The sequence below is a fragment of the Phialemonium atrogriseum genome (assembly GCF_030411735.1).
Source record: "Phialemonium atrogriseum strain 8032-3 unplaced genomic scaffold QBC33scaffold_14, whole genome shotgun sequence".
NCBI lineage: Eukaryota > Fungi > Ascomycota > Sordariomycetes > Cephalothecales > Cephalothecaceae > Phialemonium > Phialemonium atrogriseum.
In genome coordinates, this window is record NW_026848151.1 from 291,090 (window position 1) to 307,029 (window position 15,940).

General features: G+C 55.3%; 6 protein-coding genes across 6 annotated transcripts; 3 read left to right on the top strand and 3 right to left on the bottom strand.

The window, feature by feature from the left end:
* Positions 1-3,652: 3,652 nt before the first annotated feature.
* On the bottom strand, positions 3,653-7,056 carry QBC33DRAFT_578582 (Lon protease C-terminal proteolytic domain-containing protein; the record flags this gene model as incomplete). The annotated part of the gene is made up of 2 exons (XM_060431076.1): positions 3,653-3,820; positions 3,886-7,056. 2 exons carry the CDS (start codon positions 7,054-7,056, stop codon positions 3,653-3,655), a joined length of 3,339 nt encoding a protein of 1,112 aa, XP_060282961.1.
* A 475-nt stretch (positions 7,057-7,531) lies between these two features.
* Positions 7,532-8,659, top strand: QBC33DRAFT_87252 (uncharacterized protein). The gene has a single exon (XM_060433140.1). It carries the CDS (start codon positions 7,870-7,872, stop codon positions 8,440-8,442), a length of 573 nt encoding a protein of 190 aa, XP_060282962.1. The 5' UTR covers positions 7,532-7,869; the 3' UTR covers positions 8,443-8,659.
* Positions 8,660-9,248: 589 nt separating this feature from the next.
* Positions 9,249-10,347, bottom strand: QBC33DRAFT_87266 (uncharacterized protein). The gene has a single exon (XM_060433141.1). The coding sequence runs from the start codon at positions 10,169-10,171 to the stop codon at positions 9,416-9,418; it is 756 nt and encodes a 251-aa protein (XP_060282963.1). The 5' UTR covers positions 10,172-10,347; the 3' UTR covers positions 9,249-9,415.
* A 1-nt stretch (position 10,348) lies between these two features.
* Positions 10,349-11,180, top strand: QBC33DRAFT_87267 (RNA polymerase II mediator complex subunit). The gene is made up of 3 exons (XM_060433142.1): positions 10,349-10,448; positions 10,525-10,633; positions 10,696-11,180. Exons 1-3 carry the CDS (start codon positions 10,407-10,409, stop codon positions 10,953-10,955), a joined length of 411 nt encoding a protein of 136 aa, XP_060282964.1. The 5' UTR covers positions 10,349-10,406; the 3' UTR covers positions 10,956-11,180.
* QBC33DRAFT_540100 (Haloacid dehalogenase-like hydrolase-domain-containing protein) lies at positions 10,827-12,422 on the bottom strand. Its single transcript, XM_060428035.1, has 4 exons — positions 12,105-12,422; positions 12,020-12,048; positions 11,500-11,961; positions 10,827-11,443 (listed from the first exon to the last, which is right to left on the bottom strand). Exons 1-4 carry the CDS (start codon positions 12,269-12,271, stop codon positions 11,253-11,255), a joined length of 849 nt encoding a protein of 282 aa, XP_060282965.1. The 5' UTR covers positions 12,272-12,422; the 3' UTR covers positions 10,827-11,252.
* Positions 12,423-12,558: 136 nt separating this feature from the next.
* On the top strand, positions 12,559-15,940 carry QBC33DRAFT_87329 (uncharacterized protein). Its single transcript, XM_060433143.1, has one exon. The coding sequence runs from the start codon at positions 12,788-12,790 to the stop codon at positions 15,695-15,697; it is 2,910 nt and encodes a 969-aa protein (XP_060282966.1). The 5' UTR covers positions 12,559-12,787; the 3' UTR covers positions 15,698-15,940.

Genomic DNA, 15,940 nt, shown 5'->3' on the forward strand with positions numbered 1-15,940 from the left:
GAGGCTTTGGAAGGGGGGTTCTGAGGAGGGGGGGTATTTCAAGTGCCGTGGCTCGACTTGGCGAGAGCGGTGAGGACGAGGCGGTGTCGGCAGGTCTGAGAACGGGTCAGGATGTTTGTTGTTCTCGGTCAACCAGCCTCGAGGCCACGAGCCACAGTCGGCCAAGGCTACCAGGGGTCCTGGCAGGATCGAGGCTTGACGCAGAAGGCAGGACCCTTCCTCGCTTCGTTCGGTATTTGCTTTCCCTGGGCTATCTGGAGTCGCTGATAAGCTTCAAAAGCTAGGCTGGCGAAGAGTTATAGAGGGGGCGGGGAAGAGAGGCAATGTGTCTAGCCGGGCTCACATCAAGCGGGAGTAACTATGCAGGCAGCCGATGGCAGAGGCATCAGACAGATGTTCGAAGGCGGGGGAGGTTCATCGCAGTCCATCCGCACAGTCAAATGACACTATGACCGGCTGTACGAGTTTGGGCTCTTCGTTATGGTTCCGAGGCGAAGGGGCAGACGGAATAGAGGCGAAGGGAAGGCAATTGGCTGGGGCCGTTGGCAGTGAATCGCGTTCTTTTGTTCCTCCCACGTCGGATGTTCATAGCTCGAAACGAGGCCAGCGAGGGATTTGAGTGAGTGATTTGCCTTAAGAGGGCCAGGGGCAGCAATGCAGCAAAACTGCTCAGGCTCATGGAGGTGGTAAAGCTTGTCTCCCGTTCGTCTGTTCTGCACTCAGCGGCTGCATGTCGAGGGAGGGTTTCGCCTTGGACTGAGAAGTTTCTGTACATGGTAGGGTGGGAATTGGGGGGGAGGGAGGAGGCTGGGTTGGGATGGGACAGGGCCTTGTTTGTGGGGCCGCACACGTGTAAGCTGTGCTATGGACTTAGATGTGATATCGTAGGCATAAGTTCAATGCTCCCATGGGTCTGGAATTGTGGTCTGCTAGCTGCCATTTAGCGTCTCTACTTTCTGCCTAGGTATGTCTGACCACCTTCCCCAGGCGGATAACTACAAATTGAGCTAACAGGGCGATAATTGCTGCTGCCTTTGATGGATTCCTTCAATTTTTGAGGCGGTGGGGATTGACGCCGGGATCAGAGCTGGAGCTTGGGGCGGGTGGACCGGGGTACCTGTTCGAGCCGTCCCTCCTAGCGGCGGGAAACAGGGGTGCAGGAATGGAAGATAAGGTAGAATTAAATTCAAAAGTTCAATCAAGATCCAAAGTGTAGAAAGCCACTATCAGGCAACCCAATGTCCGGACACTGTTTCTGCACCGATATAAATGGATGAGCGGGAGTGGGAAACAATACACGCCGTACCAAAGTAACAGTGACACGCACCGCCTACACACCCACGTCCACGCCCTCGCCCTCGCCCACCGGATGTCATCCACCTACTACTGAACAGTACCAATACAAGGTAGCTACAGAGGTACCTAGAATTCTTGCCCAAGTCTTGGGGCATGAGCCCCAACCCACGGCCATCAAACTTCCGAGTTGTTTCTTTGAGGCCCCTGTTCCACTAAACTCCGTCAGCCTCACCGCTCTCTGTCTCTCTTTTCACGACAACTTAAGCTGTCATATGGGTACCCATCGGTGACCAGGCCCCCACGTGCCTTTTGGCAGATGTAGCTTCACTAGTAGCTGCGCAAGAACGGCTGCAGGCCCCTTAATGCGGCATCTCTTCAAAACTGCCCACCGGTCTCAAGCCACTGGACAACGCATCAACACAACGTCAAGCACCCAATTACGAACTGGAGTGCTGACAGGCCATTCCCCCCTTCTCCGGGCCCCCTGCAAGGAGATGCAATTGTAGGGGGAGAGCCAGTGGTAGATGCCCAAATAACACCTGACTTGTCAGAAACCGTTTGATGCGAACAGGTTCGATCGATGTTTGCCCACAGTTATACCTCCCTAGCATATCCGGTCTTGAGTTCCATACGCTCCGAGGACAGCAATCACGGCGGCAGAGACCCAGCAGGGTTCGTCAAACTGCAACGCAGCCAACTTCGCGTCCACCCGGACACATTGTCCGAGCCGGCCAGTTCTGTTTGGCCTGCGGCTGGATGTTTTAGACGCACCACGATATACCTCCTATTGATGCCCAAGAGCCCCGCACTTGCTTGGTTGCGTAACGAAACCGAGGCTGGTAACAAAGCAGTGGTCGTTGATGATTCCCCGCTTGCTCAGCTCTTGCATAAAGTGTCACGTTATAGCCACGGACGCAGTAGTGTACCTAGATAAAGTTGACTACCTCCAATTGAGTCTAGGTAACTAGGTATGTTGCAGGTGATTAGCAGGGTGCTTGGAGGACACGCACCGATATTCTGGGAGATCTGCCTTGCACGGCAGCAGCTTCGCCCCGAAGTGATTCTCGATTCGACAGGCATGTCATATCTTCCCCCTCCCAGCCGGCCGGGGACGCTTATTAGAAAACCTAGATTTGAAGACCTAGGTAGCTACCTACCTACCTAGGTACCTATCCAGCTCCCCTACCCCTGTACCCCGCTTATATCTGAGATCTCTTAACCCCAGATTTGCTAGGGTGAGGTTGGTAAAGATTTCCAGAGAGGAAGTAGGTAGGCAACTACCTACTGTGTAGTAGGTAACTCTCTTGATAAATTGAGAAGCAAGGAGGCAAGTCGTATATGCAATTGGCAAACCTTTAGCTCCATGGATCCCTGGGCTATCAGCAGATCGCAGTCGCTACTGCGGAACCGGACCGGGAGCAGCAATCCCTTCCCAATTGCGCCGTTGGGCTGGGACTTCTTAGGCACGGTTGGGCCTTAAAGGAAGAGCATCATCGTCGCCTGCATTAAACCACCTCCCAACATCAAGCTTCTGGCCACAGCCCGTCCATCCCCCCAAGTTACGGGAGAAGCCGTGGGGCGGGCAGAGTCCCATTCGCTGTCGAACGCTGGGAAAAGCCGGAGTCGGACGTGTTGCGGCCTTTTTTTATCACTTCCTCATTCTTCACCCATGCTACCTCAGGAGATGCTGCCGCGCACATCATCCGTCTCGAAAACGGCTAAGAATGGGTTGATGTCGTCAGTCAGGCTTGGTCAGACTGACACGTCGCAATAAGCACCATCCCAGGCCTGTATTTGTTCCTGGGACCGGCCAGGCGAAGCTCCCCATCCTATCCTATCCCTATCTGCGAGGAGACCCAAGGACGAATGGACGGCGCACGCCTCGCTCTCTTGCCTACTTTTGTCTTTTATCCTGCTAGTCATACACCATACACACAGCCTCTGCTGTTAAAATCATAGGTACAAAGTATACAAATGAAGCCAATCGACACGAGGGAGGGAGGGAGGTGGGATGCTGTTGTATGTACACTGTTGATCTGAAAGATTCGTCTAGTCATGGCCAGATCCCGCCTTTGTAACGCCTGCCCTGTTGTTTGTTGGATTAAACCGCGCGCCCCCTCCTTTTTTCCTCCCCCGCGCTCACGAATGCTCCCGATGTTCTATTGGCAGAGAGGTATGCGCAAGTCCAAGAGCAAAGGACCAAGAAAGTAAACTTCCCCGAAATATGCGGCGACAGAAGCGTGTGAGTGAATATGTACGTCCATCCCTATGCGCTACTACCTTTTCAAGCTGGCCTTGCGTTTTGGGTGAGGCAGATCCGGCATTCTTTGGGCAAAGCCAGGCCCCCCGGGTTTGTCTAGTCGTCATTCTCGCCCTCGCTCTCCGTCGACTTGGACTCGTGAGCCTTCTTCCATTCGCAAATCTTGCACTTGCTGGCTTGTTCCCTATCCAGGTTCGGGAAGACGAGGTCGAAAACCTCCGAGTACCAGCTCGCTGGCCGGCCTTCTATGCCCTCCTTGATGTTCTGCGGATGCGGTCAGCCCCCCTTTCTAAAAAGAATTGGGAGTGGATCGTGTCGCTGAAACTTACCTCCGGAAGCTCCAACCAGTCTGACATGTTATCATCGGGGAAGATGATCATCTTGCAGCCCGCCCGCCGTGCCGCCACCGTCTTCTCCCTCAGACCCCCTATCCGGAGTACCTTGCCGGTCAAGGTCAGCTCGCCCGTCATAGCGAGGGTGGGATCGACCGGCGCGTCTAGTGCCAGCGACAGCAGCGACGTGGCCATGGTGATGCCGGCCGAGGGGCCGTCCTTCTGCACCGCCCCCTCCGGGACGTGCACGTGTATCTTTGCCTTGTCGAAGAAGTGGTTATCGGGGAATTCCTTGGCCATTACCGACTTGGCAAACGAATAGGCGATGCTGGACGATTCCTTCATCACGGTCTTGATATTGCCCGTAATCTCGAGAGCCGGCCGGCTGCTTGGTCTCAGCGCCGTCTGGAGTATCGTCTCGACGTACATGGCAGCACCGCCCATTTGTGTCCAGGCCAGGCCCATGGCCACGCCCGGCGGGGTTACGTCGTAAAGCCTGTCCGACGTGAAGATCGGCGGCCCAACATAGTCCTTGAGGCGGTCCTGGTCGATGGTGACATGGACGCTGTCGGGGACTTTGAGAGCGACTCGCGGCTGTTCTGTCGTCTCCTTCTCGCCGGCCTCTGACGGTGCCCTAGTCCCCCTATCTTTGCTTTCTTGTTGGTGTTCGGACTCGTGAAGCGCAGCCTTGCCCTCGTCGGTCAGGGCCTCGGATTCGGGCAAGGCATCCTCGCCCAAGTCCTGCACAATCTTCAGTGCCGACTTCCGGTAAACCTTCTCGATCTGCTTCTTCAGGTTTCTGACTCCCGATTCGCGACAGTAAGATTTGATGAGCTCCTCGATTGCGGCCTCGGTCAGCTGGACGTCTGCATCTTTCAACCCGGCCAGTTCTTTGGCTGCTGGGGCTAGGTATCGCTCGGCAATAGCCATTTTCTCGTCCGAGACATATCCAGACAGCCGGATTACTTCCATTCTGTCGAGGAGAGGCCTTGGAATTGTGTCCGTCATGTTTGCTGTGCAGACGAACAGGACCTTGGAGAGATCAACAGGCACATCCATGTAATGATCCAAGAAAGAGTTGTTCTGCTCCGGATCCAGGAGCTCAAGTAGAGCCGACGAGGGGTCCCCTTGGTAGCCCTTGCCGATCTTGTCAATCTCATCAATCAATATCAGGGGGTTTTCGGTTTGACATTTCTTCAGCGCCTGGATGACACGCCCGGGCAAGGCGCCGACATACGTCCTCCTGTGGCCCTTGATCTCCGCGACATCGGTGAGACCGCCGACGCTGAACCTGTAGTACTGGCGGTTGAGGGCTCGTGCAATTGACTTGCCGATACTGGTCTTGCCCACTCCGGGCGGCCCGACAAAGCAAAGTATTTTGCCCTCGACCGTGCCCCGGAGCTTGCCCACGGCAATGAACTCCAAGATGCGGTCCTTGACATCCTTCAGCCCGTAGTGATCCTCGTCCAGGACCTTCATGGCGTTCTGGATGCCGAAATTCTCCGCGCTTCGCTGACCCCAGGGGATCTGTGTAAGCCAGTCGAGGTAATTCCTGGTGACGTTGAACTCGGAGGCGGCAGGCTCTAGATGCGCAAGCTTGTTGATCTCGTCGTCAAATACCTTGCGGACTGCCTCGGGCATCGCCAGCTTGTCCGCCTTCTCCTTGAACTTCTCCACCAGCTTGTCCTTGCCGTCCGACTCGATGCCAAGTTCCCGGCGGATGCCCTTCATCTGCTCCATAAGCCAGTATTCCCGTTGGCGCTTTGTGATTTTGCTTTCCACGTCCTTTGTGATCTTGGATTGTAACTGAGCATTCATGAGCTCTTTCTTCAGCACGGCGAGGGATTTCTGCATCCGCTCCTCCACGTTCAAGCTCGAGAGAACATCTTGGAGCTCTTCCGGCTCTCCAGCGGACACGGCGGCGGCGAAGTCGGCTAGTTTTGCCGGGTCAGCTGTGACGTTTCCGGTTGACTGGCTGATAGAGAAGGTCGAAATCTGATCCCTGAACAGCGAATTCATGCTAGCGACCTCCTTGAAGACGTTCACGATTTCGTTGGTCACGGCACGTATCACTGGGCTTTTGGGGTCGTGAGGCTCCTCCGTCAGATTCTCGACATTAACGAGACTGACGGGGTATTTCCGTAGGAACGACGTAGGTTCGTAATGCGGTTGTGCCGGGTCGGGTTTCGGTGCGACGGCGCTTTCTTCGAAACTAGCTACCACGTCTCCCTTCTTCTGCATCTGGGCCTCCTCGTCGGATACCTTGGGAGGGATAGGTTCCGGTGCAGGCTCCACGTCGGAATCCGTTTTCTTCGCATCATGGGCACTGGGGGGTATCAAGGTCGACAGTCGTATCCTTCGGTGGGGGTATAAGATGGCAGTGAGACTGTTGTGTTCCCCGCCGGAAACAGGGAAGGCGCTTGTGATCTGAGCAAAGACACCGACATCGTGAACGTCTTCTGGATTGTGTATAACATCGTCGTCTGCGTTCTCGTCCTTGAAAAGGAAGGCGCCAATATACGGCTGGCCACGCTTTATCATCTCCGTGATGGCGGCAGCGACGTTGGGGTCTTTGATGGTGATGGCCTTGTAAAAGCCCGGGAAGAGCGGTCGTTTTGCTATCGGGATCGCCATGACTTGAGGGTAGACTTCGGGCACTATAGGCTTCTGGAGTGCGCGCTCTCCTGACCTCCGCCCCCGTCTGCCTCCGTCGCCGGACCCATCGCCGCTGGTGCCGGACCCGGACCCGGACCCTCCTGAAGCAATGCTGCCCTTTCCATCTGGAGGTTCGTTATTCCCTTTGCTTCCCGCTGGAGATGAAGGGTCGGAAGTGGAGGCTTTTGCCTCGTCGACGTCCTTGCTTTCGGCTTCGTTTTTCTCGAGGTTCGCCTTTTCCTCCTCCTCCGATAACGGTTCTGTTAGTCCGTCGAAGAATCCTTTGTCCTTTTGTTTCTGCAACGTGCTTGAAGTAGAGAAATTCGATATGGAGAGTGCAGTATAAGGCAACTGCCTCGAGATCCGTGGATGGGGCGCAACGGCGTTTCTGGGCCGTCCCGGCGCATTCACCAAGTAGGATCTAACAGCCGATGCCCGGCAGCACGGATTCAGGCGACGGAGATTGGCGTTTCCCAAGCCGGCAGGCCGGGGAACGCGTTGCCGAAGGAGCATCGTGTCGAAGGGGCTATAAAAGATCCGGGATTCGAGGTAAATGACGGCCCAGAAGCTCAGTGGGCGTTGACCGAGGTAGATGAGTAAAAGATGGGTGTATGCACAAGTGAAAGGTGCAAAGGGGCAAAGGGGTAAAAGGGGGCCCCACAAAATGCAGCAAGAAAGGGAAATGCCTCCTGATCTTGACAATTACTCTATTCTGGCTTCTAAAGAGGGCGAGGAGGGTGGCAGATGAGGCTCTAGAAATTGGCCATCATGTCTTAATAATGCGTAATGAGAGAGGCGAGCTCGGACGGAGTTTACCTCGCATCTCACGGGAGGGAAAAAAAAAGAGCTTGAATTACCAGCCACACTGATGACATGGATGATCGCCATGGGGTCCGTGATGAACCGGGTCCCAGAAGCTTCAGCCACAAATTGCCCAATCCAATAGGAAACCCCCTGTAGGTCTCATGCGGGGGAATCATCCCGCAACGAACGAACGAACAGATGCTTAGAGGGTAGGTAAGGTTTCGAGTTACAGTTTAGTTCCGGTAACTTCACGCGGAGTGAGGCCAGATCAGCCGAACCCTTAAGTTGTTGGTAATGAGGCTTATAGATAGTTGTCCCCGCCTTTAATATCTGTTTGTCCTGGTCCGCTTTTTCTCCTCAGTTGGAAGTCTAGATTCGAGTTCCCCGATTCTAGTGTCTTTCGACTCTACACCCTCTCGGTAGCACCTATTTCTTTGGGCGAGACTCCTGATATTTGATAATTGATCTCACATTGTCAATCCCCTTGACTGCTGCTCGTCAGCGACGTTGTCGTCTGTCGCTATGGCTTCGGCAGATTCTTCAAGCCGGATTACCTCTGGTATCTCTGGACTGTCACTCAAACCAACGGCACTCGCGGGTAACAAAGGGGACAAGGCCCGTACTACCAAGAAGGCTGCGCCGGTTGCCGATAGCTGGGAGGACGAGGACGAGGACGACCAAGCGACATCTGACTCAGATACCGAGCCAGACACGGGCCGCGGTCGTGGTACTGATAATGGGAACGCCGGAACCCAAGCCCCGCCTCCAACTCCCATGTCGCCCACCTACAATATTTCCGGCATCCGTTCTATCTCCCCTGCTGGAGTCACCTCTCCGACCTACCTTCCGGGCATCGACGAAGATAGTGCCTCCAGTTCCGGGTCTCCCAAGCGGCCCGAGAAGACGGATGCCGTGGCTCGCCGTATGATTGCCGGTGCGCTGGGCATGAAGGTACCGAAGCTGAGCGAGGAGCAGCGGGCGTACGACAAAGCCGTGCGTGAAAAAGAGCGCAAGCGCCGGGAGGAGGAGCAGGAGAAGGAGAGACGGAGGCAAATCGAGGCTGAGAAGGCGAAGCAGTCCGCTTGGGAGGACTGATTGGCTCATCGCCTTGTATAAGGGCCGGTGACTTCCTCCAGCTATATGGCGCGCATAGAACGTGTTTGGCCGATCTTTTTCTGGGACGACACTGCCATCCTATGACGCCGCTCCCAGAAAGGATACTGGAATGGACGAAAGGAGAACTGCCGGGCGTCGCTCTTTTTTGGTTTTTGGAATTAAGGATCTTTTCGGGGGGGTCTTTTTTTGGCTCTTCCTTTTCACGTTATTTTTCTCCAACATAAATCTATTGGGGCGAGTGCCCTGGTTGATGATATATGACTACACGATTAGACGTTCTTGGATACTCCTGGGAGGAACGGTGTGTGCCAGGAGGTGGGAAATGCTATGTTTTTAGAACATAAATTGCAAAGGCAACCTTGTTTTGGCAGTAGAACGAACACTGTCCGCCAGGCCGGGTGCGCAATGATAAGATGGGGGCTCACGCCGAGGCGTGCAAATTGACATATTTTCTGATTAAATTACATAGCAGGTGGTTCCAGCCACCTTACTTCCTTTGTAATGTCAATCTAGTGCTCCGGCGTATGCTTCTCCATGAGGCTGGTTGGCATCCTCGGGACACCAATCGGCAGCGAGGGCAAGACCACCCACAACATACCGCGCAGGAGGTCAATTGAGATCCTCAAGGTTCTGTAGACTTGGTGTTGCCCGCTTGGCTATTCCTGGGATATGTTGCGCCTTGAAGACGCTTTAATCTGTAGGCTTTCTTAGGGCAGCTGGCGCTTCCATGCATCGCTCACGTCCTAGCCCCTCCCCAGGCATCCATGGTAAAAGATTTTCGACTGGGTCTAGAGGGCAAAAGGACCGAGGAATAATTGACACTGGCCCCGTAGGAATCCAACGTCGGGGCAATGGGGGTCAAGCCATTTCTTGTTGATCAGCGACTGGAGGACATGGATGGTATCTCCTAACCCCTGAGGACAAAGGTCGATCGAATAAACGCGGTCCAGCTTCATCCATCGGGGGCTTCTTCGAGCTGAGGCAGGTGCTTGCCCTGCCACATTAGAGCAAGCTGTCTTTCCCCACCGTCACGCGGATACTTCAAGCCGACTCCCATACCCTCTAAGCCTTCCTGCTCAGCACGGTGATTCCACAAAAGCTGCTGTAACTGGCCAGTCCTGGAGCACGAGATGAATCCCATGGGCCACCGACTCCTGCCGAGCGCGTCGCGAATGCCCTTCGTAGCCGGCTTTTCGGTCGCTAGCAGGCCCAGGACTCCGGATCTCCTCCAGCCTGGAGGAGCACCGATAAAGGCGCCTTCTAGCTCCCGGATGAGGTGCGGGCCCGGCCTCTGCACGGATTTGCATTGCACGAGCACCCTGAGAGGCTTGTCCGAGGACGGGACCGACCACGTCCCCAGGAGGTCGATTCCGCAATCCGAACTCCCGCCTATCCTCCGCAGGGAAAAGCCGAGCTCGGTGAGGCTGTTTGCTACGACGTACTCGAAGTGAGTCCCAACGAAAGTGGTCGACTTGGTGTCGAGCCCCGAGCGTTCTGCGTACTGGAGGAAGGTAGGGAGGTCACGGTGGTTCGACGCTGGCGGCTCGGGATAGATCAGCTCTTCCGTAACTGGTCTTCGCGGACCGGGGCCCTCTTCTCCAGGGGTAGCGGAATGAAAGCGTCGGTGAAGCTGAGCTTCCAAGTTAGAGGAAGCTCGAGTGCTGACGAGCTGAGTCCTGTGGACTAGGCATCTAGCAAGGACACTCATCACCGAGGGCAGTAGCTTATGCCACGGAAGTTTTGTTGCAGCATGGGAGGTGTTGAAGTATGCATTGCACGGGGAAGGACAGTTCTGCTGCACCTACCTGCTCCTGTCCTTTGTTGGCCCAAGCTTCTTATCCAGCTTCCCCAAAAATACCCCACTTCAGCCACGTTCAGCTTGCAACCGCATCCCCCTTCCAATAATACTCCCACCGAGCAAAGACAGCTTGGAGTAGTGCAAGATGGGTGATCGACTTACGCAGCTGCAAGACGCAGTCGACCAAGTGAGGCTTCTCCTATTTTAGGTTATTCCCCTTGATAGGATACCTAGGCGTTGCTGATTGGTGTCTCCTCCGATAGCTAGCGCAACAATTTGTCGCGTCGTTCTATTATATCGAAAGACACCACGACCTCGAGACACTAGGACCGAAGGATGAGGTGAGGGAGATCAAACAAGAGCAGACAGAAGGTTCGCCCAACTCGCCAATTCCTGGCCCTGGCTTGTTGCAGACCGTCACTGACGCCTCCTAGTCGAGACTCTTCCCTCCGATGTCTTCCAAGCAGGGCAACTCGAACTCGCGCGCGATCTCATCATCAAGGAGCAACAGATCGAGTACCTGATTTCGAGTCTCCCTGGCCTCGATAACAGCGAGAAGGATCAGGAGCAGTCCATCAAGGACTTGGAGGAGGAACTCAGGGTGGCTGAGGCGCAAAGATTAGACGCCGTCAAGGAGAAGGACGAGGTTCTTGCCAGGTTGGACCAGGTACTTCGCAGCATTCGCCGGCCCTGACAGACACATGCCTAGCACATGCGACGGCAATGGAAAAGGGACGCCTTGTTGAATAACGACGTGATGACGCGGGGATGTTTTGAACGGCGTTTGGGGGGTTGGCAAATGATTTTTATGATACCACTCGAAATGGGGGAACCGGCAGGAAAAAGGGTCTGGAGGGGGAACCCTGGGTAGAGGTCTGATATTAATCCAAACTCCATAGCCAGTTTCTATCGCATCTACTCATGGTGGTCTAGCGCATTGGACTGTCCTCTTTCATCAGCTCCAGCATCGCCCCAGTTTGGCCTCGCGGCCTCATAACTCCAGGCCTTGCGTCCCTGTCTGTGTGGACTTGAAAAATTGGGGGAATGTGGTTCGTAACTCTTCTAAGTGTCGGATCTGGCAGTTGCATGCCGGAGTATTCGGAAGGGGGTATCCTTCTTCGACTAGATGAGCGACTCTCCAGCCTATCTCCTGGGCTTTCTGGCAGTTGATGTACGAATCGTCTGACCAGATGGTGAGCAATTTAGTCGATTCAAGTCAGTGGTAACGGGATGCTCACCGACAAAGAAACAATCTTCAACCTTCCCAGCGCCGGCCTCCTTCATTGCCTTGGTGTACATGTCCGGGTGTGGCTTGCACACAAGGGGGCTAGAACCATAGTCACAGTACGTGATTCCCTCGAAGATGTCTTCAATTTCCAGAAGACGTATCACCCGCTTTGCGTGGTTGATGTAAGCATTGGTCAACAGCCACAGCTTGACTTTGCTCCTGTCGATGTCCGCCAGAAGAGCTTTGAGCTGCTGACTGGGCTTGATAACTCCTTCCAAGGGCAGGGCATCGTCAACCTTGGAGTTATACTCTATTGGGTCGATCTGGTGATGCCTAACCAAGCCCTCGATAGCCAAACCGTAGTTCTGATAGTACTCCCTGTGAAGCCTCACAGCATCATCCCACGAGAGGTTCAGGTGTGTAGCGAAGTAGTTGTCAATCAGCTCTGCCATGAGATCATGTACCTTTGCGCCTGAGGGGAACCCCTGGTTAGTTACTGTCACCCGAAGCAGAATTTCTGGGGGAGTCACTCTTAGGATAAAGGCAGTTGTCGATGTCACTGCAACCACGGTCAGATCGCAGTTGCAACAGCTAAACTCAGAGGAGCACACATACAAGAAGAACACCTGTTTCCCATTTGTGCTCGTCTCCATTTTGGAACGCAGAGTCGTAGGAAACGATTCGATCTTTTGATAGCTCATGGACATAGAGAGTTTCCGATATCGGGAGAGGCGAGAGGTTGGGCGAAGTAGTTGCACTGAGTGGAACAGTGTGCATGCCATACTTGTATTAGCACAGACAGACGAGATTTGGCATGAGATATCAACTATCGAAGGGCCTGTAGAAGCACCTTGCCTACATAATGATTAGACGTAACCATCTCAACGCAACTAGGTAGGCTACTTATAATCGCCAATCATTGTTACACTACCTAGGTACCTACCTTTTAGATATAATACGGGCTGGTGGTGGCTCTGCTTGGCTATATGTGGCACGTGCATTTTCTGGGGTGAAGAATGCAATTGTCAGGATTGGCCCGAGCTTGGAAAGCATGGGTTAGTTTTGGTCGCGAGTTGGTCCACGTCTCTTTATCCCAAGAAAAGAAACAAAGCCTCATGATTTGGCTGGGCCATTCAGCCTTCTGTGTCGATCTGTGCCATCGTCGGTATTCCTTCTGCCGAATATTTCATTTTGGCCTTGGATCTATATCTTTATACGGAATACTGTTAATCTAAAATTCAGGAGCTATTGTCGTCCATCGATGAGCAGCAACACAGCTTCAGTCAAAGGTTCGCATAATGGCTCAAGGGCAGCTGCCTGCGAAGCCTTGCATGGGGGCAGGCGACACACCCACGGCCGAGGAGATTCGGCAGATTCAACAATGCGAGAAACTTCTTCACTTCCGTGATGAGGTGCTCTCTGGCATCCATCCTCGCATCAAGCCAGCGCACCTGGTTGCAAAACAGAGAACACCCTCCTCGTCGTCCAATATCCCGACCTCCAATCCCACTATCCCTGCCGCCACCCAACCCTCGCAAGAAGCCAACACGAATGGGAGGAGTAGTCATGTAGTGGACAATATGCGCTCTTTTCAGGCGAATCTACAGCGACCCTCAGTATCTGCGTCTCTGCAGGGGCTGGGGGTCCCGTCCTCAGGCGTCAGCTCTGCGACTCCCGCCTCCTCCTTGCCCCGCCTGTTCGGGTCGGGCAAGACTGAGATCGACCCGATCCTACTAGAGAAGTCGGATGATTTGATAAAGGCCGAGATTCAACTCCAGAGAGTCAGGCTCGAGCGTGGCCTCAGGGAGCAGTTTGAACAGCGACGCGCTGTTGCAAAGGCCTCTCTGCAGGCGCCAGAACCCCTGGCTGACTTCGACCTCGCTGATGTTTTGTCGCGAGCGTTGGCACTTGTTCAATCGACTGCTGCTCAGTCCACTGACGAAACAGCTGCTAATGCGTCAGCCTCGAGTGATTCATTCGATGACAACACCTTCTATTCCAGTCAGCACGACACACCGGAGCCACCCTCGGAGCCAGCCCAAGGCCGCATGCCCAGTGAATCCGAGGGAGAGCAGATGAGAGACAGTTCGCCCTACGAGCCCGAACTTGATCCCCAACCTGTTGCCCTAGGCCTAGCTGCCCAGATATCCGAGACGAATGTCTCAAGCCAACTTGATGCCAACTCCCTCCTCCAGAGGAACCCACCCTCTGCTGCCTACCCCCAGAACTCTCACCTAGGAGCGAACCTCAGACCGAACACGGAGAAAGAGCAAAGCAGTATCACCAGGATACCAGGCTTGCAGACAATACAGGGCACTGGCACGGCTGACTCGCGGGACAGTGGCGAAGCTAGCCGCTCTAAAGCACCTCCAAGTACGGGGAAGAAGCAGAGCGAGCCGCGTCGGCCCCACCAGGCCAACCAACAGGTGCTGGACAATGCTTTTGGGGACGCCAGATATATCCGGGCTCATAACCTCTCTCCCATAGCTCCACAGCCAGCTCACGTGTCTCCTCTAGCCCTTGCGCGTGAGCCACCGGTAGCTCAGCAACAAGAACCTGAAACTCGCAGAGCCACTCCTCCCCAAGTTGCTGCCTTACGGAAGGGGCCCTCTGCCGCCACGAGTCCGGAAAGCTCGACGCAAGGGAATAAGGGAGCCGATAAGAAGAAGCCGAAAAAGAAGAAGAGAAAAGCCGAGAGACAGGCGGTTGAAGGTGCTGCTGCTTCTCCGTTTATCAAGCCCGAGCCGCGCTCACCATCTCCCCTCTCGGGTCCTCACGATGTGAGGCCAGCCAAGCGGCAGAGACAGGCCCTGAGACCACAGGACGGGCTCCACTATGATGAGCCAAGGTATGAGCAGCCTATACCAATAGACGATGGCTACGGACATCGTTATCAGCCAAGGAGCTTCAGGGAGGAGCGAGGCCTGGCGCAAAACGATAGACTAGTCGATTTGCAGCCCCGCCACGAAGCTCAGCCCGTCGCCGCTGAAGCGGCGAGATACGACATGGATTACTACGAGGAGCGCCCGCCACCTCCCGCTCAATTTGCTCGACCGCCATCCCAAACAGCGTACCGTGTGGAGTACGGTCCAGGAGAAGGACGAGTAGTGCAACAGCCCGTTCCCTACGACGGTGTAGAACAGCCCTACCACAGGGATGTTCCGGCGCAGTACCGCAACATGCGTGAGGATCCACGGATGAGCGTTCGACCAGGAATGGATCGGGAGCGATCCAGGTCGCCGCCAGTTATCTACGAGAGACCTGTGTCAGTCATGCCTCCTCCCCGAGCCGCGCCAACACGCATCTTCGTCGATGATTTTGGGCGAGAGTACATAGAACCTCCCCGGCCCGTGCCCGTGGTCCGTCAATCGGTCGGTCCGGGTGCGCCAGCTGTCCGGGCTGTCGAGTCAGACGTCCAGTATGGACGCCCAGCACCCCCTCACCCTGCCTCGCGCCGGCCCGAAACCTTTGAGGAGAACGGCATCGTGTACCGCAGGGCGTCGCCGCCGTATATCCCGCAGAGACGAGTGGTCACGCAGCCGGAACTTGCTGGGCCCGATTACCGTGCCTACAGGGAGCGTGAGTATTCGGCACGCTTGATGGCACCTCCAGGGAATGGATATGCACCGTCTCGCGTTCACCCAGAGAGCCGCCTGATCGCGGAACCACCCCGAGAGTATGTCGCGAGAGCATCCAGCGTTCGGCCGGTTGGTGAGGGCATTCGCTACGAGGTTGCTGGAGGTTACGACACAAGAGTTGGTGGCGAGTTTGATCGTAACTTGCCTGCCAGGGCTGTATCTGTGCGACCAGCTGAGGCACTCCGGTACGAAGCGCCGCAGGGATACGAGCGACGAGTGGTAGACTCTCGTGGTGACTATCTACGGACTGGGAGCGCCCGGCCAAGTGAGCCCGTGCGATACGAGTTTGCAAGAGGGTACAGGCCAGGGATCGGAAGCATTCGCCCGGATATCGACGGTCGCGAGTACGCTGCGACCGTCCACCCCGAGACGCGAAGCGAGGTCATGGCGCCGCCGGCCGAGGGCCGCGCATTCAGCGTGCGGCCAGGCGACGCCGGCCTACCGGTCGGTCGCCCCGAGTACCGGCTTCGCCGCGCAGAGTCGTACTACGAGCGGCCGTTGGTGCGAGGAGAGGAGGAGGTCATCTATGTGGACCATGCTCCCCGTCCGGATGCATACCATCAAGCATAGCGGGGCCATCCATAGTCGGGGTCTTCGAAATGAGAGTATCTCAGCGTCCCATGACGGACCATCCTTCTCGTCGCCATATTGGGAGTTGTAAGACTAGGAAGGGCCTGCTACTGGCGAATTCCGGTTGCAGGATCCCAGGATGGGAGCTATTGTGTGGGCGGCTTGGGATTGTGTATGAAGCATTAATCGAGTTGTGGTAACTCTAATAGCTCATGTGGGGGGGTTACGAAGCTGTGTATGAAG